Below are 20617 nucleotides of genomic sequence, written 5' to 3'. Positions count from 1 at the left end.
TCCCACGCCTCGCGCGACGCGTCGACGCGTCGCCTGTCCCGCTCGTTCCCCGGCGGCTGCACCTCCCCGGGGGTGTTTTTGCTCTCCTGCAGTAGATAGAAGTTGATGTATATTACCAAAATGCGTGTTACTACGGATAATGTACTCAAAAAATCGTTCTATGTCGTCAGTTTAGCCCCCAAGAGCCGGGGAGGCATCCTGCAAGCGGAAAAGCACTCATTTTACCGCATAAGTGCTCGAAAGCGCGGCATAAGCAGCATAAGCGTTTATTTCGGTGGATTTACGCCGATTTACAGGATTTACGGCCACGTGATGCGTGGATTTACGGGCACGTCACGCCCTCCGTACAATCACATCAAGCCGCCGCCGCTTCGCGCGGCGTTCCCGAGCGCTTCTCCCCATCAAACCCCGAGAGCTTTGGCGCCCTTGTCGGGATATTCATTTCGGGACCCCAGGACGCGTGGCGAATAATTAGAACGCGTCTGACGCGTTGAGGACCCATGTGCTCCTCGTCAAATAGCATTATTTCTCATATATAGAGCCTCTGTATCTAGTAAGAATGATTATGTACAGTATACTGCTTGTATTCACCATGAATCTGACACCCCTCGGGACCTTGCAATGCGGTGGGACTACAATCTTCGCGCTGTACCCGCTACCTTGGGCCATCAGCCACCGTTGACCCCGGGTCACGGCAGGGTCGATTTACGTGGATTTACAGTACCTCATGTAAACTAAGCCAAATAACTATACTTATTCCTCCATAATCGACATGTTGACAATTTGTAACCAAGTACGGTCTATGCATAGAATCCCCCAGTACGGTTGGCGGTTGCAAAAGCTCTGAGTTGTTCACTAGCTTCCTGAGGAAAGAGTAGGTACTGGGCGTCCCCTCGAAGTTTAGAGTTCCTCCGGGCTTAGCCACGTCACCGCTCCTTTGCTACGTTGGCCAACGGAGTCACTCCGGCCAAACTGCGGTCACTGACCCCTCTGAGTCTGCTCTCATTCGTCCTGAGTGATCGTGGGCTGGCAAGTCACCCAACCCCGGTATTCCATTGCCACAAGGGCGCGACCAGCTCGACAACGGTTGAAAATGAATGGAGAAACAATCCAAATTTATGGAGAGGACTGCCATTGCGTAAGATAAAACTCAGACACAAAGCTCTAACATTTAACGGTTCCTATGATCCAGGATGATATGCGATTTCTTCCATCCTAATGTGGGGGGTGTGGAGAGTCACATCTATATGCTTAGCGCGAACCTAATTACTAGAGGCCATAAGGTTACCAGACTGGGTATTGCCGTACCTTGCCCAATACTCACCTCTGTGTCCAGGTCATTGTGATAACCCATAGCCACCCTCCAGACCGGGTCGGTATCCGCTGGCTATCACCTGGCCTAAAAGTATATTACATCCCATTCCCCACCATAGCCTCATCGGCGACGCTCCCCAACTTCTTCACCTTTCTACCTTATTTCCGGACCATTATTCTCAGGGAACATATTACTTTGATTCACGCACACGCCAGTCTATCATCACTCGCCCACGAAGGGATCCTACATAGCCATCTGCTTGGCGTCCGAACAGTCTTCACTGATCACAGTCTCTTCGGCTTCGACGATGCTGCCAGTATCCTGACTAACAAACTCGTGGAAGCAGCACTGCGTAATGTCGATGCTGTTATATGTGTTTCCCATACCGGGTATCATCCTTCCTTCAGGTTCCTCCACTTATGTACTGAGAAGGGGTTTGGTGCGCAGGAGAGAGAATACTGTCCTCCGGGCTCAACTATTTGAGAGACATCCAGTCGTTGCGTCTGATGAACCGCTTAGACCTAGCCAGTACGTGAACAACAACGTATACGTGATCCCGAACGCTCTAGTCGCAGAACGCTTTAAGCCGGATCCCAACTTCAAGCAGACCGACACCAGTAAGTGTATGGAATACGCGCATCAGACTCGGCTCTGAGCCCAGTTCACCGTAGTCACTGTGGTCGTTGTATCGCGTCTGGCGTACCGTAAAGGTATCGATCTGCTCGTTGCCACGGCCCCACGGATTTGCGCGGCTTTCCCCAATGTACGGTTCTTGGTAGGCGCGTACCTGGACCCGTTTGTTGTAATGAGCGAGATTGACTAATGCACTTCCAGGCGGAGATGGCCCGAAGATGGTCGAACTCCTCCAGATGCGAGAAAAACATCTCCTCCAAGACCGGATCGAGCTCCTTGGGCCAGTGAAACCAAATGACGTTCGAAGTGTGAGTTGCATAATTGAATGCCGGCTTTGAGCAACTATAACACTTGGGATTCTAGGTGCTCGTTCAGGGATCTATATTCCTTAATACTTCCCTCACGGAGGCCTTCGGGATAGCTATGGTCGAGGCAGCGTGTGCAGGACTGTACGTGGTCTCCACTCGCGTCGGTGGTGTACCCGAGATTCTACCCGAGGATATGATCTCTTTCGCCAATCCTGAAGAAGATGGTACATATTGAAGATCACTTCTGTGAGGCACAAACGCTAACGTGGGAAAGGCAGATGTCTTCCGTGCCATGTCCGAAGCCATTCGAATAGTCTCCGAGGGGAAGCACGACCCTTCGCAAGCACATGAGCGCGTCAAGAGCTTCTACGATTGGGGCGGAGTATGTGAACGGACTATGCGAGTGTACGATGCCGTCCTTAAGTCTCAGCCGCGGGACTTCTGGACCAGGATGCAGCGGTAAGAATATTGGTCTACTACATTATGTCCCCAAATTGATGTTCGCTCATAGTACGCTGGATCTTGGAAGATTTGCTGGTCCGATATTTTTAACCATCCTAGTCGTCGACTGTCTTTTCTTCCTGTTCTTGGAGTGGCTCATGCCGAGGGAGGACGTGGACTTCGTGCGTATTGACTGGGACCAGGAGCGGTTTATCGAAGTGAGCTCACCGGTCATTATTCGGCTATCCTCTCACATATCACTGTGTCCTTAGGTCGCCCACGAAACTCAGGAAGCTCGACGAGGCAGACGGAGGCTTGGTTAGTGAGCGAACAGGATGTCAACGCGGGGCGATCGGGGCCGAGAAATAAATACCCTGTCGGTTTAAAGGATACCCGAACATAGTAGCACGTGTACCTAGAGCGATAGTCCTCGTTTCCACCACTTGATATACTGCTTCGTTTCCTGCAAGTTGCCTGTAGGGCGATGTGGCAAATGTGGTCACGATTTGCAGTCACAGTCACTCATCGGACGCGTCGCGTCAAAGCCCGGTTGTGGCTGCAAAGGCAGACTTACCGCTCATCTCTCTTTCCACAATGATTCAGTCGGGACTGATAGAAAGCGCACATAATGACTTGGTGACAGACGCGTCATACGACTTCTATGGACTGCGATTGGCGACGTGCAGCCTCGACCAAAGGTCTACTCCCTTCGAACGACCTTAGCGTGTCCCTTACACATTATGCTCGCGTAGGATCAAGATATGGAGACTGGACGAGACCACTGGAACCTGGGATGCTGATGATGACTGGAAGGTGGTTACCGTCCGTGCTCATACTTGTCTCTGCCCTGAAAGTGTTGGTACCCAGGCACACGATGCTGCGGTGTCGAAGGTCCACTGGGCTCATCCAGAATTCGGCTCGATAGTAGCCTCTTCTTCCTTCGACCGCACCGTCAAAGTATGGGAGGAGACATCTGTTGAGGCCGACCCGCAGCCTAATGGAAGTGGGCCTTCGTCGGCGACTTCACGTTGGGTTGAGCGGGCGACGCTGGTAGACGCAAAAGGAACAGTACGAGCTGTTGAGTTTGCGCCGCGCCATTTCGGTCTAAAGCTCGTCCGTCAATAATCTCCAGACTTTTCGTGGTGTATTGACGTCCTCGTAGGCCTCCATAGCATCTGACAATTACCTCCGAATCTACGAATGCCTCGAACAACCCTCGCTCACGACCTGGCAGCTCTCCGAAGAAATCGATGTTCATGCTATCCCCTCATCAACGCCCCCTCCCACGTCCTTGTCACACACATTGGCCCAGTCTACCCCCACACAAACGCACTCGTCCCTCGAGGGTCCCAACGCGAGCCTCGTAGCCACTGCTCTGCAGCAATCTCAGCCCCCCTCGCGCCCGGGCATGGGCAACCGCGAAGCCGACGGCGGTTGGTGTATATCCTGGTGTAAAGACAAGTACTGGGGCGAGCTGATCGCTGCGGGTGCGGGTGTGAGTGGCGTGGTGAAGGTACGCTTCCGCTGCTACCCAGGTCGGGGGACATAATCTCATATACACTAGATTATTCAAATATCGCCGACACGGCGTCCGGTAGCTCTCCTTGCACTGGACCCATACGCATCAGAACGGTCGGGCGCGTCGTCGGAGGCGGAAGGTCCAACGGCCTACGCCGTGACCTCTGTTTCGTGGGCGCCCTCGTGCGGTCGCTCGTATCACTTGATCGCGACCGGCAGTCGTGACGGTCGGGTGCGAATATGGAAGGTGAAGCCCCCTGCGCAGACGATAGATATCAGCATGGGTACGGATGATGATGAGGAGAGGTGGAGTGCTCATATCGTTGCAGATTTTGACGACCATAAGTGAGTGCTTTCTCGGGATTAGCATATGAAGTCAAGTAACCTTGCTGCGAAGGCTCGCCGTCGGGAGGGTGGAGTGGAATATTACCGGGTACGTAAAAGATATGGATTCGATATGTGAAACCGACTGAACTGGGTCTACAGAACCGTCCTGTCGTCAGCTGGAAATGACGGACGCGTTCGACTATGGAAAGCTACTGTGGGCAACGTATGGAGGGCCGCTGGACATCTCAGCGTGGAGCAAGCTGAAGAGTCTCGTGCAGATGTTGAGATGGACAACGCCGTAGCAGACTAGCGTCACATAGCCTGTACCCACTTCCAGTCGACCCCGTGTCCTCATGTTGTATCTGAGCGGTACTGCGCGCGAGACTCTCGTCCACATCCATTGATCGAGCATCAAGACACCGGATACAATAACGAGGAAAGGAGTCAGGGCAACTATGGTCAATTTTACTAAAATAGGAAGGAAAACAGTGCAACGAGGACAGCCAGGATATAGATACAGAGGTTGCGGGGTTTATAGTACATCTAGAGCGGGAGCAGCGATAGCATTAGTCCATGGCGCAGGATAACCTGGTACAGAATAAACAGAGCGATCATGAAGATAGGATTGCGCATTAGGGTTCAATGAATATTGATAGCTTCTGGGTCGAATGGCTCTGCTGGGGTACCACCTGGTACTTGAAGAATGAGGATGCCATCCTTCAGCTGTGCCCGTATAGAGCTGGCCTGTGGTGCACCATTCCGCCGTGAGTAAGAAAGAGAGAAACGGCGGTGACGTACCTGAGCATCGTGTGGAACCACGAGTGTCCTTTTGAATTCACCGTGCTTTCGTTCGCGGGTGGTGAAAAATCCGTCTGTTGCTGCGTCGTCGGGCAAAACTGACTTAGATATACCTCTGACTGTGACTTGCTTCACTCTGCTGTACGGGCACCTTGCCAGCGTTATTGTCAGGTCAGACTTTTGTATGCCGGGTATCTCGAACATGGCGGTCATCGTGTTGTTCTCTGCGTTGAAGTGTACGTCGGTTCGAATGTTCCACCGTTTCCCTGTAGCACCATCCAAAAGCTGTTGCTGAGGTTGGGCATCTTCTCCGACAGATGGCGCTGTTGTGGCAAGAGGCGAACTGCATATCAGAGATGGAGATTGCGATGTCCCTCAGGGGACATCCTACGGGTCGAGAATATCACAAGAGCGTACCTCGCTGCTCGATAACCAGAAGTAATACCAGACGAGGCTGTATTCGGGCGGCGACCCTGCGCGGGGCACGACACAGTAGTAGTAGACCCGGGCGTAAGCCCCACAGCAAGACTCCTCAGATCGTCAGTTAAACGACGAGCTTGAGCTCTGCTACCACTGCCAGACGCTGTCTCCGTCGCGCCGCCTTGAGCGTGCGACGGCCGTCTATAAGGGTGGGACACCTGCGTGGCATGTCTGCCGCGCGGCGACGTCCTCACAGGCAGGGTTGTTCTAGGACGCGTCGTGTCTAAGCCAAGACGCATCCTGGCGTCCTCTGACGCGACACCAGCGGTATCACCGCCAGGCGCAGAATATGTTGGTCTACCAGCATGGCTGGTCTCAGCACTATACCCGCCGTATCGCGACTGACTAGGTGCAACAGGAACAGTCTCTTCGAGTTGTACCGTCTGCGGCGGTTGGTAGGCCGGAGGCTGCTGCGGGTCGAGTGTTTGGTCTTGCTCGCTCCAAGGGCTTGCGTACGTCGTCGGCGTTGTTGGCGCTGTCGAATAATGTCCATGGTCACCGTACGTGTAGTTGTATGCCATTGGAAGGAAGGGGGGCGACATGCTCCCACCGTCGCCACGTATATAGCGGGCGTCGGTGGTGACTCGACCTGCCGGATCCGAAGAAGCAGGGCGGCGAGGTACTTAGTCCGCCATTGTTAGGCCATTTGTGGCATGGAGGGCGTGAGAATGCCGCCTTATGATCCACGTTCGCGCGGCTTCTCCCGGCATCGTGTTTTGTGTTTGTGGCTTCAAGCTTCAAGCTTCAAGTTCGGGGATACCGTCCATACGCATGCACTGCGGCCTGCATGGTATGTACACTGTTATGCATATTTCTCCGGTGAATTCACACGTCGTCGAACAGTTCACCTGGCATCGATCCACATCTTGTAGATTGCAATTGGAACTGCCCGACGGGTTGGCTACTTGATACTGCCTTACTGACCGATATAACTTATCCCACGGTGGGATCAGTACGAATAATAGGTCAGCCTATCTATAGGTTGACGAGTGCACCAGAACTATGGGCAGGCACTGGTGCCTATGAGGACCCTCGAAGTTGACTGCCAGTGATCTGAATCCTGAGCGTTGAAATCAACCAGCGCTCGATATGTGAAGGGAGAAGGCAGAGTACCTTTGTCCGGAACCAGGTAAGTACTGTGCTCGCATCTTTTGGCTAAGACTGACCATTGCAAATACGGCCAGTGGAACTCGATTGTTCAGACTTCATCGACGTACTTTCAGGAAGGGAAATACAAATCCGGGTCATCCTCAACCTAGAAGTATGACCTTCTTCTCCCGCGGTATTCGATGGTTTGCACCTTGATTTTGTATATTGCAGCCACTTTTCTCAGGAGTCCGGCGATCTCAAGTTCGTAGTCACTCCCCAGCATCTCGCGGCGGCATGTTATTTGCGGTCCGAAGAATGCATCAGATTCTCTGCCATGGATGCTGTCCTCCTGGACGAGGATGGAAGCCACGCTCCCTGTGCTATGATGATATAGTTGGGCCGGCGGCTGTCAGCTTCTCCCAATCTTGCCTGCCGCGTCTATGTGAGGGTTCCAAGATATCCCATCACCCGACGCACACGGCCTGTCTGACACACCCAAGTATAGCAAGCAAACACAATAATCATTAACCGACGCATATTAGAATGGCACAGATCCACAGAATGCCTCTATGCAGCAGAGCAGCTGTGGCTAAGTAACAAACATCATAGTAGTACTGTATGTATACAACAGGTATATACCACGCCAAATCAAGGACATAAATGACAGGGGTAAAGCAAGTGCGTCGCGAGAGGAGTCCGCCGTCATGACGAGCACAAGCAAGACGAGTTTCCGCTGATGGTCCCCGCACCAAAGCACCAAATGGTAAGGTGTCGCCCCAATAACCATTAATCCGTACGTAGAAGGTCATAAAAAGTCATCTTCCGCTTGCAGAACCAGAAAGGTAAGCTCGCCGCTCCGATTGGGAGAACCGCAAGAATCAAAGCAGCTTAGACTGCTTCAGGTGCTGCCGAATTACCATATCTCGAACTGCAGGAAAGGCCCTCAGTCAAATGCGGGAGCAGAAGCAACGGAGTACCCTTACCACTCGCAAGTATACCAGCGGTCGTAGTCGTATCCTGAGTCAAAGCGGGTTCAGTGATCAAAGCCACAGCAGCCACATGCCAAATCCTTACCGTCACGGAAGTACAAAAACCGTAGAATTTCCGAGGGTTCGGCGAATACTCCCTCTGTATAGCATTGAATTTACTGCGGAAATCTGTCGTGATCACGTAAAGTCATTAGCATCAGGCAGGTCAAGAGGTACGGGCGCGCCGGATCACGACTCCGCGGAGCACGCATGATCGTGATCAAGCAGCCCCGACTACATGGAGATGTACTCGCCCACTCACATTTGCTCGCCGTCTCCAGATCATTAGGTCGATCACCGAAGCTCCGGACGTACTTGGCCAATCTGCAGAATGAAAAATGAAAAATGCCACATCAGATCGGGCGAACGACCGGCGAATTGATGATTATCCATCGCAGAGAAGGGTGTACATACCTGACTCCGCTCTTCAGTTTCTGATCGAGGATGTCGCACTTGTTCAGGAAGAGCACGAGCTCGACGTTCGCGAGCAGCTTATTCGAGCAAATGGCTTTCCATAGCAGAACGGAGTCCTCCTGTACGATAAGAGTCAGTATACCTGCAACAGAACATGGTATCAGAAGAGTACGAACCAGCCGATTCACGCTCCGATCTTCTGTCAACACCTGGTCGAACCCAGATATCGGGGCAAGGAAAATGATAGCATCGACTGTCGAACAACACAGGAGGAGTCAGCAAAAAGACAGGAAGAAGACCACTAGATACTGACCATCGTCGAAAAATGGCATCCAAGTCGCTACGACATTTCTTAGTATTCATACATAGCGAAGCTACTCTAAGGCACTTACGTCGCTACGAAAATGAGACGATAGATCAGCCATCGGAGGAATGCGGCACTCGACAGCTATACTTACCTGACTACGACTCCCGCCGACATCCACGATCCGCCATTCGGTGCCACTCTCCTTACCTGCGCTAGCCTCCATCTCGAATTTGTACTCTGACACCCCGACGGTTTTTAGCCGCGCCTTCAGCACGTCATCTGCATACCAGGATAAACCGCTAATCATCATCAAACGATGACTAGCTAACGCACCTTCCGTCGGTGTATACTTCAGAGAAGTTACCCGTTCGATGTCGTTCAAGAAGCTGCGGACGCAAGCGTACAGTGTCAGCCTGACGCAACCCTCGAACGACACCGCAGAACTACTTACAACCCAGGCCCTTCTTCCAGCCTGAGCTTCCGCCTCCTCAGGACCTCCCTGACCCCCCGGTCCGTCCATAAAGCCATAATATCCTCCCTCAGCCGGTACAATACACTCGTCGGGGACTCCTCCATCCCCGGGTACGAAGGCCGCCTGCCGTTCTGCATCGCGGCATTGGTGAACAAGTCGATGGGCGACGACGACGCCGTCGTCGTCGCGCGCGTGGTGACGGAATTCGAGAGCGACGGGACGGGCGGGATGTCGCCGTCCGCATCGCCCATGGACTGGACGAGCTTGGCCAGGGCACCCTTCCACGCCGTCCCAGGACGGATGTAGACTTCCTGGTCCGACCATGGCCAGTTACCGTTTGTGGTGGGGCAATCGACGGCTTTTGCTGCGAGGATACAGCCGTAAATATTCATCTGTAGAAAATGATAGAATCCATTTACCTTTGCCGTTACCGCGCGCCCACCTGCCGCGCTCTTCGTCGTCGAAGTCCACCGCCTCGCCTTCTCGTGGCGGCTCGACGGTGAGCATCCTAATCAAAGAATGTTCCACATCCCTGAGGACCTCGAGGCGCTCCCGGATCTCAGGCAAGGCAGGCGAGCCCAGTGCTGCCAATATTCGCTCGTCAGAGTCGTAGTCTGCGGTGAAAGCGGTGTAGGACGACGAGGCGTCGGGCGGCGGCGAGGACTCCCGGTCCTCCTCGAAGATATCGAGCGTCGCGCTGCCGTACGAGCGCGTCTGCGAGGTGCTGCTGACCATGTGGTGGGAAGGGGTGGAGTGGTGGTGCGCGTACTTTGGCGAGCGCTTTCGGGAGGGGGAGCGCGAGTAGTCGGACTTGGTGTGATGGCGGGGGTGCCCATTTGTAGTGCGATGGTAGTCGGAGAGGGAGTTCGAGCGGGAAGTGTAGCGCGGAGGAGAATGGGGGTAGGAGGAGTGACCGGACGAGGAGGGCAGCGCGTCGAGGATTGTGCGTATCGATCTTATGAGATTTAATTGGATTACGGAGCGCCAGAGGACTCGCTCCTGTCTGAACGCCGTCGGCGTGTACAGACGCTGGAACTCTGCGAACAGGAGCCTCCGTCAGCACTGTAACTTTCGCCAGACGGTACTTATCCGAAGCTGAATGGCTGAATCGACACTTACGCCGTAGCGTTGTCGATTTCCCTGCAATTAATAGCCGACGTTACTCCAGCAATAATGCGGCAAAGGGGCCATTGCACGCACCACTTTCGCTCTGGCCTAGCAGCAGCAGCCTGACCACCCTCTTCTTCTTCCTCTCAATTCTCTCCATCTTGATACTTTCGTCGATTTGTTGGCTGATCCGCTTCGCCTCCTCCTCCCTCCTAAGCCGCTCAGCCTTCTGCTCTGGGGTTTCGTCTGGAGGGGGGCGCATAATGTGCTCGAAGGGGTCGTCGCTGTTCCCGACACGTATGGAGGGCATTATGGGCAGGCTTGACGGGAGGGCGGACGATGGTGATGGATATGCGGACGGACGGTGGGTTTCGGTCCAGCGGTCCACAGAGTCCACGACGAGGACGGAGAGGACGAGCTGTTCAGACACCGCCGCCAGGTACCAACACCCCGGTTGTGCGATCGACCGACATATCTGCAATGTCGGCGCCTCCCGGCCCACGTCTCCGGGCTCCAATGCCCATATCCGGCGTCCTTCGCGGCTCGTTTCCCACAAATTCTTGAAATGTTCGACAGCCGTGCGCGTCGCCCATCTCTGCGGACGCCGTATGTTGTGTTCGCTTACGCCATGGCATATGTTTCTCCTCCACTTTTCCCAACCGTAATACGCGCTGCAGAGGACGCGCTGAAACCCGCCTGTTTATACGCCGCCACAATCAACTATAGCATACACGTGTAGCTAACAGTGCCTGATCACCAGGCACCGAGACGACATGGATTCCCGGGCCAAGTTCGAGAACAGCTGTGGAACAGGGAAGGCACTGTGGGTGCAAGGGGCGCGCAGACAAAGAGCAGAACTATAGACGCCACCTGTCCAGCTGCTGCGACACTGGGTCAAGCACCGGTCCTCCCTTGGCCATATGGGTCTACCCATCTCACATTCCTCGGGCGCCTGCCCGAAGCCGAATAAAATATCTGATGCGATATGATATCCGCTTCAAATTCCACCGCGGAGGAAATTCATCATTCAAGTCTCCACGAAGACTCGGAGGACCTCTCGCACGCAGCTCGCGTGGGAGTCGCGCGATATCGCCTGGAATGAGCTTCAGAGGAAGAGCACGTCTCTCCCCACACATAGCCACACATCCATTCCGCCAGAACAAATCTGTCTGGAACGACGACGTCAGTCCGTGCTTCTAGCGCATTTGCCTCCGGAAGATATCCTCGGAGAAGCATCGTCTAAACCGTATCTTCTGCCGTCAAATCGCCGCCTTGATAAGGCCTCTAAATCAGAGTCCGGGCAGCAATCTGGTGCCCCGCGTTCCGCAAGCACCATATACGATCTCAAAAATACAGAAAAGTGTCGCGAATGGCGGCGCCCTTGCCAGTTGGATGGCAGCATTAGACCACACCGGTCCTGACTACTATTCTACAAGTATTTTGACTTCTACCCGCTGCCTGCCAGTTGGATGGCAGACAGCACCGACAGCCCTACTCTATACCCCAATGCAGATCTAAAACAGATATGGCCCTTATCACAAGCAACCGTGTAAGAATCGATACGTCTCCTCGTAGTTGATGGAGGCGCACCTTTTGCTCGTCCCCCGTCAGACCTGATCTGTAAACAGCTCTGGTGTATCAAGTTCAACGCCTTGACAGCGTCCCTGCCGTCAATCACACAAGAAATGTTGATCTCGCTGGCCCCCTGGCTGATCATCTCGATATTCACATTTCCCTGGGCAAGCGTTGTGAACATCCTGCCAGCAATGCCGACCATATTGCGCATTTGTTTCCCGACGAGCGACAGGATAGCCATGTCGCGGTGGGCCGAAACCTGCATGGGATGACTGATCAGGATGGAACAGACAAGCCTGAGAGACGGGTCAGGACTCACTGAGCCGCTCTTGCGCAGCTCCTTTATGAGCCTGTCTAGCAGCTTTTTATCCAACCCCTGGTCCTCGATGGCCATACTGACGTGCACCTCGCTGGTGCTGATCAAATCGACCACGACTCCGAACCTATCAAGCGTCCCGAAGATGCCCGCCAGGAAGCCATGCGAGACGCTCTTCCTATTCGAGTTCACGTTCAGGACTACTATGTTCTCCTTGATCGTCACAGCAGTGGGCAGTCGCTTGTGCGGGTGTTCCTCTGCAGCGACGGACAAGTCCTGCAGGGCTTCTAATGAGACAGGCTCCTCCAGGATCGCCCCGCGGAACGGATCCGCTTCGAGCTCCTGCTGGAGTTGCGGCGCATCTACGTCGGAGTCGGGATAAATGACCGTCCCTCCCCCTTTCGGATTCTCGACGTTCTTGATCCGTATAGGAATCTTCCGACGGATAACCTACGCCACCATCAGACCTCACCTCCCGCGAGTGCTATAGACGACAATACCTGCTCCATCGTGAACGGGTGCACGACCTCGCTCCCGTAGTACGTCAGCTCCGCCGCCTCGTCCGGCGAGATGATCGGTATGAGCCGCGCGGTGGGCACCTTGCGCGGGTCGGCGGTAAAGATCCCGTCGACCTCTTTCCATATCTGCAGCTCCGACGCCTCCAGGCCCACCGCAGCCAGGGCCGCTAGCAGGTCCGTGTACCCGCGGCCAACTTGGCGGAGTAGCGAGCCAGGTACAGGGCCGAAGAAACCTTAAGCAGCGGTGTCAGACATAAACGTCAGGAAGGCGTTGGTGGGATTTACCTGTCACGACAGGCACCCGCGGGCTGCACAGCTTGATGCGCTCGCCGACGGCTTGGGCTACTCGGTCGTAGAAGGACTGGTCCAGCGCTTCGGTCTGCGAGGAGTCCCGTTCTTCCATCGGGGGCACGACGTTCTCCAGCGAGACGAATTCTGCGTCGACGCCGTTGTCCCTCAGGACGGCGGTCATGAGCTTGCATGCGAGGCGCTCGCCAAATCCGACGATGCTGTCCTTCGAGCGAGGTGAGATTTCGTCTATGACCTTGACATGTCTTCGTCAGATAGGTCCCATTCAATTCTCGTACTACATACTTGAGCCGCGAATAGGAAGGCCCGCAGGGCCTCGCAATCAGCTTCAATTTCCGTCTCGATGTCGCGTAAAACAGCAGCATTCTTGATGGACGTCCTCGCGGCGCTCAGATGGTCAGCACGAATAGTATCAACAGTCGCACTGAACAACGGCTGATGTCTTGCGCTGGCCGATCCCAGGTTGAAGGATGAGAACGGGGACGGCGAGCCAGACACGGGGGACGAGGGACTGGACTGTCGCGTAAAGCCGTTCATCCATGCTGGAGTGACCGTGCCCGGCGTGCTAGGTATCGAAGGCGCAGGATTGCGCTGCAAGGCTTCGGATGCGGCTCGGAGCAGCAGATTGGTGGTCCCGAGTGCTTTTGTCTTGCCCGACCGCGCTGAACATACAATGACTACCTTGTTCTGATCCAGGTAGCCACTAATCCGGATGAACCATAGAGCGTGTTAAAGATGAAGACGGTCGATCATTGGATCACGACGTACGAGACTATGTCCTGCGCGATCTTGGTCGCGAACTTTCCGACGCTCGTGCCACCGTACTTCTGCACCAGCCACTTCGCATCGGGATCGATGCTATTCTGGTGCAGATTCGGTGGCGTCCCGGGCATGGTGTTGTCAGAGAGCGAAGAGGTAGATGAGCTCGGAGAAGGGGGTCCCGACATGGTCAAGTTTTGCTAGGTCGAATTGTCCAGGAAAGATAGATAAAGCAAGCAAGGAAGCAAACAATGTCCAAGTAATACAGAGCTATGCGAGACACAACATGGAAAACAGAAAATACCTATTGCAGATGCAGTTGCGACATTGCGGGACAGACAGAGAGACTCGCAATAAATACACCATAGTTTTCGGGAGAGTGACTCGATTGCAAAGTCACGTGAATTCGGGTTATTCGGACATAACCTGGACCTTCGCAGTCGCCACAAAGCCAGACCTTGTCGTCCTCCTGGAACATTCGTTATTCGAGTAGATACCAACAGATATGCAAGAACAATGTAAGCGAGATTCTCGAATTACTTATAGTCGAAGCTGATTTCCTGTGGTACGTTTACCCAGCGCAATCGCAATACGCAGCAGCGGCTCATGTCCCATTAATCAAGTCACCAAGTCTCCGAGTTCCTCGTCCAGTGCGTCGTACCTGAAGAATCGGGATCTTGCGCCTACAACTTTGATGGAGTTGCTATAGGTCGAATTACCACCGGATCTTCACCCATTGCCAGACGATGTGAACGCATATGTTCGTGGTGCTGTCCCATTCCTTCGCGTTTCCAATTAACGCCAAACAGTTCGTCTACCCATTCACTCTGGAGCCCCACATCATTACTCTCGAATCAGCAAGACGCTCGACCTTAGCTGCTCACGCCGCCAGACGGGAAGCGTACCTACGTGCTCGCGATGAAGAGAAGGAGCGCCGCAAGCGTGAGGCCCTGCGGAAGGTCGCACCTGGATTCGAGCCGTCTGCCGCGCCCCTCGTGCCAACGCCTATACGAAAGAGTACAAGTGCGCCTCCGGCGGGGCCAGCGAACGCTCAACAGTCGCCGCCAGGATCTATGAGTCCACAGGCGGCGGGGAGACCAAAGGATGTCATGGAGGATCTGGTCAGCCAGCTGGAGAAGCTAGAGTCATCGTCGTCTTGATATGATTCTATCCCTCGTTCGTCCTGTCGTGAAACCAAGATCCTCGCTATTATACTTTTGGTAACTACTCCGTGTATCTAATGAGTGTAGTCTAACTGGTATGTGATGCAAGGTATATAAAGTCCAAGTTTTAGTCCGAGTGTGCTTTCCCGTTACCCAAGATGCTGTGTCCGTTGATACCCAACGAATGCGACGAATCGTCGTGCTCTTGCAGAGATTTTGCCTCCTCCAGAAACTCCTCAAATGTTTTCTTGAATCCTCTAGTCAAGTACCTAGCAACTCCCTGGTACTGCTCGACCTTATCCGCCGTGACAGTCCACACCAAATGGCCGTTATACGAAATCATGCCAAGCCCCAGCGTACCCTTCCCCGCCTGCGGCGGGCTCGCCGTCCACCTCAGCACCTCCGCGCCATCAACGTCGAACGGACTAGACGGACCCGGCACATTCGTGAGCACGCCGTGGAAATTGCTCATCGCCCAGTCAATAATCGGGATCCTCTCGTCCATGACGTTGCGCTCCTCGCCGTGGTGCGTAAAGTAGTACTGGATGCTGTGCGGGAAGAGCATCGGGATGCGGTAGATGTGCTCGAGGAACGCGAACGCGATGCGCGGGTAGAACGCGGTCTTGAGCTTCTGCATCTCGTCGTGGCACGCGTGGATGAGCGCCTGCGTGCAAGGCTTGTGCGCGTTGAAGTAGGCGGTTGCGCCGGTGGAGAGGTTTTTCATCCGTTGATCGGAGGGCGAGCGGATGGAGATCGGGATGAAGAGCGCAACGCTGCATGGGGGAGACATTTCAGTCTGAGCGTGTTTATAGTATATGTGGGAATACGCACCGCTTGTCAGGGAAGCCCCCGTGCTCCTCGCAGTACTGCCGGATGGTCTTGGTCACGACAGCGCACATCACGTCGTTTAGCGTGATCCTTCTCAGCGGCGTCTGGAACGCCTTCTGCACGACTTTAATGTCCTGCAGCGAGATAGCGTCCGAGAAGGAGAACTCCTTCTCTTCCCTGCGCGGACCGTCGTACTGCAGTGCCTTCCGCCGGAAGCTGACGAAGATGAGCACCGCGCGGGTGCACGTGTATACGTCGTACAGGATCGTAATGGCACTGAATAGAAGCCATAGCACCCAGAAGAGCAACGTGACGAGGACGCTGGGGACGAAGGGATCGAGGGGTTTGAGGCGCTTGCCGAGACCGTTGATGGGAAGATCGGAAAGTTTCGCTCTGCCTACTTCAAGGTTGCATTGGACCGCTGCAGCTTTTTTCAGCTGGGCTTCGATCTTGGGCCCTGCGGAGGTGATGGATAGCTGGGAGAGGACGAAGCCTTGTCCATCCGATAAAGCTGAGATGCATCGTTACTATAAGCAATTCAGCACCTGAGGTTCTAGTATACCCACCGTGATGCGCTCGCGTGATGACGGCACATTTCGCGCCAGTTTCATCGCGGTAGTTGTAGAACACTATCACCTCCCAGAGCGGCTTGCTGAGGTCCCAGTCGCGCGCAATGAAGCGTGCCATCTCGTCTTCCAGCTCGTCCTTCCCGTTCTTCCCGTCAGGCATCTCCACGACCGTGATATTATTCCGCACGTCAAAGTTGAGGTCCTCCTTCAGACGTGCGGTGTGGAAGCGGCGGTTCAGCCCAGTGACGCGTTGGCGGTAGGCCGGGTAGCGCTCTGTCATGGCCGACCATACGGAGACGAGGGATTCGAATGTGAAGGCGTCCTTGAAGGTGAATATGCCCGCGCTGCCCTGGGCTCGAATGATTCTTGAACACGAACATTTGGGGCTCCTGTCACTCACCAAACGGGATTGAAATCAGTCTCCCGCTGGAGGAGAAACCACATATTGTCGATGCCAGGTAAGGAGTGTCTTTGGTAGTCCCATTCTTGCTCCAGCCACTTTCCGATAGCGCCGCCCATGAGACCTTTCCGCTCGGAAGTCTCGATTTTGTTCGTCCGACGCGACACATCGTCTACAGAAACAGACAAACGGCGAAGCATTGAGCAGGGACAAATGAGGAGCGAATTCGAGAGTAGGATTCGAGTACCAAAGTTCATGCAAGTTCGCTCCGGGCCCAAGTCCTCCTGCATGTGATAAAACCGCGTGATCAGACACGATCGAAAGGCCGGACAAATGACGAAAGAGACATGCGCTCTTATGGTAATTGGTTAGCCTAAATGGGATTTATCGTGGAAAGACCCAGGCTCCTAGAACCATCCGTCTCCGCGTCCTCGATCCTCTCTGCTAGGGCATATGTGAAGATATTATGTAATAGGGCTTATATAATGCAACTTATTTATAGATGTGTTTCCTAATTAAGACGACTAGTGAGGATGAGGACGCTCTGAGACGGCTGGCCCAACTCGTCGTCCGAGGTTTTACCGGAATTATGTAAGGCAGCTAAGCGACTAACGACGCGTCGGTTTATTGACGTTCGCCGACTGCCCGATTTGGATTTTCGAGCTGGCTTTGTCGTAGCACCTCAGCCGCCCATGTCATCTGCGTCGATAGCGGGATGTATAATGCAATTAAATAGAAGTAATCCTTGGATAGTATGCATGAGAAGTCTATGGGTTGTTGCTATGTATTTTTGATGCATAAATCACTTTGCAAACATTGAAAGGTGCAAGTACTAGGCTCCTCAATGAAACATGGCCCAAGACCTTAGGGCACGGGGTATATGAAATTTCCTATGATACGGATATGGCAGCTTGCCTCACTCTTGCGGTGAATAGCTGTTCACTGTTTTCTTGGTTGAAGTGGGAAGTTTCCCGCGCACACTCGCCCGAAGTGCATGCAATCAACGGGTCAGAGATGCACTATTCCAATATTGACAGATGCAAACTCTATGTCCCCAACATCACGCGGATGAGCAGATGACATGCTCGAAGGGCGGCTGAGGTGCTACGACAAAGCCAGCTCGAAAATCCAAATCGGGCAGTCGGCGAACGTCAATAAACCGACGCGTCGTTAGTCGCTTAGCTGCCTTACATAATTCCGGTAAAACCTCGGACGACGAGTTGGGCCAGCCGTCTCAGAGCGTCCTCATCCTCACTAGTCGTCTTAATTAGGAAACACATCTATAAATAAGTTGCATTATATAAGCCCTATTACATAATATCTTCACATATGCCCTAGCAGAGAGGATCGAGGACGCGGAGACGGATGGTTCTAGGAGCCTGGGAAAGACCCCACTACGTCCCCCTCATATATGTACTCCGTAGCTGTTTGACTGCGTGACTGCGCAGCCCGCTCTTGGTGAAGTGTGCCCCGCCATCACGTGACCTAATTTGCCTAAAGTAATTTTTGTCGAGAGTATACTCCTTCCAAACCTACCACGACGGTCTCGTCGTGATGGCTCTTTCGTTCTGGTTGACGGCGGGGAAGACATGTAGTCGCTCTCTTTCTAATAGATGCACCGTCTTTGGTGCAGATGCTGGTCGGCGAGCAGGTTCGTAGAGCGGATTCTGTGACGGCGACAGTTTACTGACCATTCTCAAGGTGTTGCAGGTACACTCGCTCGGCGCTGTCAGTCTACGGCCGCTGCAGTACAAGAGGAGACGCCGAAGAATGTCGATAGCCAAGCTGCTGATGCACCTCTGCCCTTCGAGTCTCTCAAGGACGAGCTTCACCCTAATACTCTCCGTGCACTCACCGCCCACCCCTTCAAGCTCACGACCATGACTCCCGTTCAGGCCGCTGTACTCCCTCTCACGCCAACACTGGTGCGTTCCCACAAGGACGCTGAGGGTCACCCTCGTGACCTCCTTGTCAGGGCCAAAACCGGGACAGGCAAGACGCTGGCGTTCCTCATCCCCGCCGTCGAAGGGCGACTGAGAGCGATCGAGGACCACGTGGATAAGGTTATCAGGGATCAAGGTCACAAAAATACACCTGATGTCAGGCGTCGAATCGCAAAGGTGTTCGCGCGGAACGACGCCGGCATCTTGGTAATCAGTCCTACCCGCGAACTCGCAACACAAATCGCGACGGAGGCTCAACGGTTGACCACGCATCACAACGATATGGAAGTGCAGCTGTTTGTTGGCGGCGAGGGCAAACGCAAGCAGATGCGGGATTGGATGAAACTTCCACGGGATACTGTCGTGGCGACGCCTGGTCGGTTACGGGACTTGATTGAAAACGAGCCGGACGTTGCCAAGGGTCTCTCGAAAGTCAGAACGGTACGTGCATCTTTATCCTATTCGTTGTGTTGTGTCTCATCTGTCGTCGCAGCTCATTCTGGATGAATGCGACACGCTCTTGGATATGGGTTTCCGCGACGACCTCGACGCAATTGTTGAGGCTCTGCCGCCGACTCCTGAACGCCAGACACTGCTCTTCTCCGCGACTATCAACCGTGCTGTCCAGCAGACAGCTCGGCGTCTCCTCGCGAAGGACTTCATCAGCATCGACACGGTCTCCGCAGACGATTCGCCCGTCCACGCGCACATCCCGCAATACCACACCGTCCTCCCGTCCGCCAAGGAGCAACTTCCGCATCTGCTCCGGCTCATCGCGCACGACCAGCTCGCGAACCCTGGCAAGTCGAAAATCATGGTTTTCTGCTCCACGACAAAGCATACCAAGCTCCTCACGTCGCAGCTGCTTGATCTGAAGGCCGGGCTGCCCGTGAAGGAAATGAAAATCTACGAGATCCATAGCAGGAAGGACCAGGGCGTGCGCACGAGGACTTCGGACGCGTTCAGGAAAGACACATCGCCCTCTTCTATACTCGTTTCTTCCGACGTATCTGCGCGAGGCGTGGACTACCCAGGCGTGACTCGGGTCATCCAACTCGGCATTCCCTCCTCCACTGACCAGTACGTCCACCGTGTTGGCCGGACAGGCCGTGCAGGGTCACGTGGCCGTGGCGACCTCGTCCTCCTGCCTTGGGAAGTCGGCTTCGTCTCCTGGCAGTTGACTGAGATATCTCTGAAGCCAGTAACGACCACCGAGCTCGAGTCGCAAGTGCTTGCCCTAGCCGAGAAGCACGATGCGGACCCCAATGCATTCGTCGCGGATGCCCCCGTTCGCCCAGAGGCGTTCCGCAACCCCTTGGTTCCTCTTATCAAGAACATCCCCGCGCACGTGCAGGAGGTGCAGCGCCATGTAGACACGAACGAAGTCGAAGAGACGTTCGCGTCCGTCCTCGGTTACTACGCGTCGCGCGACGGAGACCTGCGGGTGTCGAAGTCCGTCATTCTCGAGGGCCTGAAAGACTGGGCGACGCAGGCATGCGGCCTCGGTGTCCCTCCGTTCTTGACAGACTCGTTCTTGGCGAAACTCGGGTACCGCCCTGGTGGTTCTGGTAGTTCGAAGTCGGATTCCTTTAGGTCGAGCAGTTCGAGCCGCGGCAGGGGCGGCGGCTCAAAGCCCTCTTGGGAGAAGCGGGGGAGCAGTAAAAGCTGGGAACAAGACGACAGGCCACGGTCTCGCTCTTACGGTAACGACAGGACCGATAGGTCGGACAGGTCGGATAGACGATATGGATCGGACAGGTCGGAAAGACCTTCGTACAGGTCAGAAAGGTCGGACAGGGACAGGCCGTATCGGTCAAACAGGTCGGATAGGTCGGACGGGGAGGGCTTCAAGCTGCGGAGGGCTAGTCAGGACCGGGACTACGACTATAACTGAGGTTGTACGATGATCTTCGCTGGGTAGACGGCGGCTTTGCTTTCGGATATGTATTGTAGCTATAGTGTCTTCATATTACTTGCATATTTACATCCATTAATAGCAT

General features: G+C 54.3%; 8 protein-coding genes across 8 annotated transcripts; 4 read left to right on the top strand and 4 right to left on the bottom strand.

Annotated features, from left to right (window-relative positions):
• Window positions 1-1103: 1103 nt before the first annotated feature.
• GLOTRDRAFT_117045 (glycosyltransferase family 4 protein) lies at window positions 1104-3163 on the top strand. Its single transcript, XM_007869811.1, has 10 exons — window positions 1104-1138; window positions 1193-1283; window positions 1337-1704; window positions 1763-1932; window positions 1987-2094; window positions 2150-2256; window positions 2312-2480; window positions 2535-2715; window positions 2768-2915; window positions 2970-3163. The coding sequence occupies exons 1-10, from the start codon at window positions 1119-1121 to the stop codon at window positions 3018-3020; spliced, it is 1413 nt and encodes a 470-aa protein (XP_007868002.1). The 5' UTR covers window positions 1104-1118; the 3' UTR covers window positions 3021-3163.
• Window positions 3164-3269: 106 nt separating this feature from the next.
• On the top strand, window positions 3270-4884 carry GLOTRDRAFT_78762 (WD40 repeat-like protein). The gene is made up of 7 exons (XM_007869810.1): window positions 3270-3395; window positions 3450-3510; window positions 3565-3810; window positions 3860-4210; window positions 4262-4560; window positions 4613-4648; window positions 4702-4884. The coding sequence occupies exons 1-7, from the start codon at window positions 3292-3294 to the stop codon at window positions 4850-4852; spliced, it is 1248 nt and encodes a 415-aa protein (XP_007868001.1). The 5' UTR covers window positions 3270-3291; the 3' UTR covers window positions 4853-4884.
• A 297-nt stretch (window positions 4885-5181) lies between these two features.
• On the bottom strand, window positions 5182-6341 carry GLOTRDRAFT_131043 (uncharacterized protein; the record flags this gene model as incomplete). The annotated part of the gene is made up of 3 exons (XM_007869809.1): window positions 5182-5286; window positions 5341-5683; window positions 5758-6341. 3 exons carry the CDS (start codon window positions 6339-6341, stop codon window positions 5182-5184), a joined length of 1032 nt encoding a protein of 343 aa, XP_007868000.1.
• Window positions 6342-7787: 1446 nt separating this feature from the next.
• GLOTRDRAFT_45388 (guanine nucleotide binding protein alpha subunit) lies at window positions 7788-10547 on the bottom strand (the record flags this gene model as incomplete). The annotated part of the gene is made up of 15 exons (XM_007869548.1): window positions 7788-7837; window positions 7893-7926; window positions 7984-8066; window positions 8200-8261; window positions 8352-8470; window positions 8528-8604; window positions 8665-8691; window positions 8806-8937; window positions 8992-9071; window positions 9110-9225; window positions 9352-9522; window positions 9629-9714; window positions 10045-10167; window positions 10250-10270; window positions 10331-10547. 15 exons carry the CDS (start codon window positions 10545-10547, stop codon window positions 7788-7790), a joined length of 1398 nt encoding a protein of 465 aa, XP_007867739.1.
• A 984-nt stretch (window positions 10548-11531) lies between these two features.
• On the bottom strand, window positions 11532-14066 carry GLOTRDRAFT_63341 (aspartate kinase). The gene is made up of 7 exons (XM_007869808.1): window positions 13724-14066; window positions 13241-13658; window positions 12932-13190; window positions 12629-12879; window positions 12132-12578; window positions 11828-12071; window positions 11532-11768 (listed from the first exon to the last, which is right to left on the bottom strand). The coding sequence occupies exons 1-7, from the start codon at window positions 13900-13902 to the stop codon at window positions 11752-11754; spliced, it is 1815 nt and encodes a 604-aa protein (XP_007867999.1). The 5' UTR covers window positions 13903-14066; the 3' UTR covers window positions 11532-11751.
• Window positions 14067-14289: 223 nt separating this feature from the next.
• On the top strand, window positions 14290-14874 carry GLOTRDRAFT_45415 (uncharacterized protein; the record flags this gene model as incomplete). The annotated part of the gene is made up of 3 exons (XM_007869550.1): window positions 14290-14364; window positions 14424-14474; window positions 14524-14874. Coding segments are annotated over 3 exons (477 nt in total), but the record flags the coding sequence as incomplete, so codon positions are not given.
• Window positions 14875-15004: 130 nt separating this feature from the next.
• On the bottom strand, window positions 15005-16874 carry GLOTRDRAFT_139840 (uncharacterized protein; the record flags this gene model as incomplete). The annotated part of the gene is made up of 4 exons (XM_007869807.1): window positions 15005-15650; window positions 15709-16216; window positions 16272-16618; window positions 16675-16874. The coding sequence occupies 4 exons, from the start codon at window positions 16872-16874 to the stop codon at window positions 15005-15007; spliced, it is 1701 nt and encodes a 566-aa protein (XP_007867998.1).
• Window positions 16875-18228: 1354 nt separating this feature from the next.
• GLOTRDRAFT_94877 (DEAD-domain-containing protein) lies at window positions 18229-20511 on the top strand (the record flags this gene model as incomplete). Its single annotated transcript, XM_007869806.1, has 3 exons — window positions 18229-18325; window positions 18385-19058; window positions 19111-20511. The coding sequence occupies 3 exons, from the start codon at window positions 18229-18231 to the stop codon at window positions 20509-20511; spliced, it is 2172 nt and encodes a 723-aa protein (XP_007867997.1).
• Window positions 20512-20617: the final 106 nt, after the last annotated feature.

This window comes from Gloeophyllum trabeum (assembly GCF_000344685.1).
Source record: "Gloeophyllum trabeum ATCC 11539 unplaced genomic scaffold GLOTRscaffold_00010, whole genome shotgun sequence".
Lineage (NCBI taxonomy): Eukaryota > Fungi > Basidiomycota > Agaricomycetes > Gloeophyllales > Gloeophyllaceae > Gloeophyllum > Gloeophyllum trabeum.
Note: the sequence above shows the minus strand (reverse complement) of the source record. Positions and strands in the feature narration are given on the sequence as shown.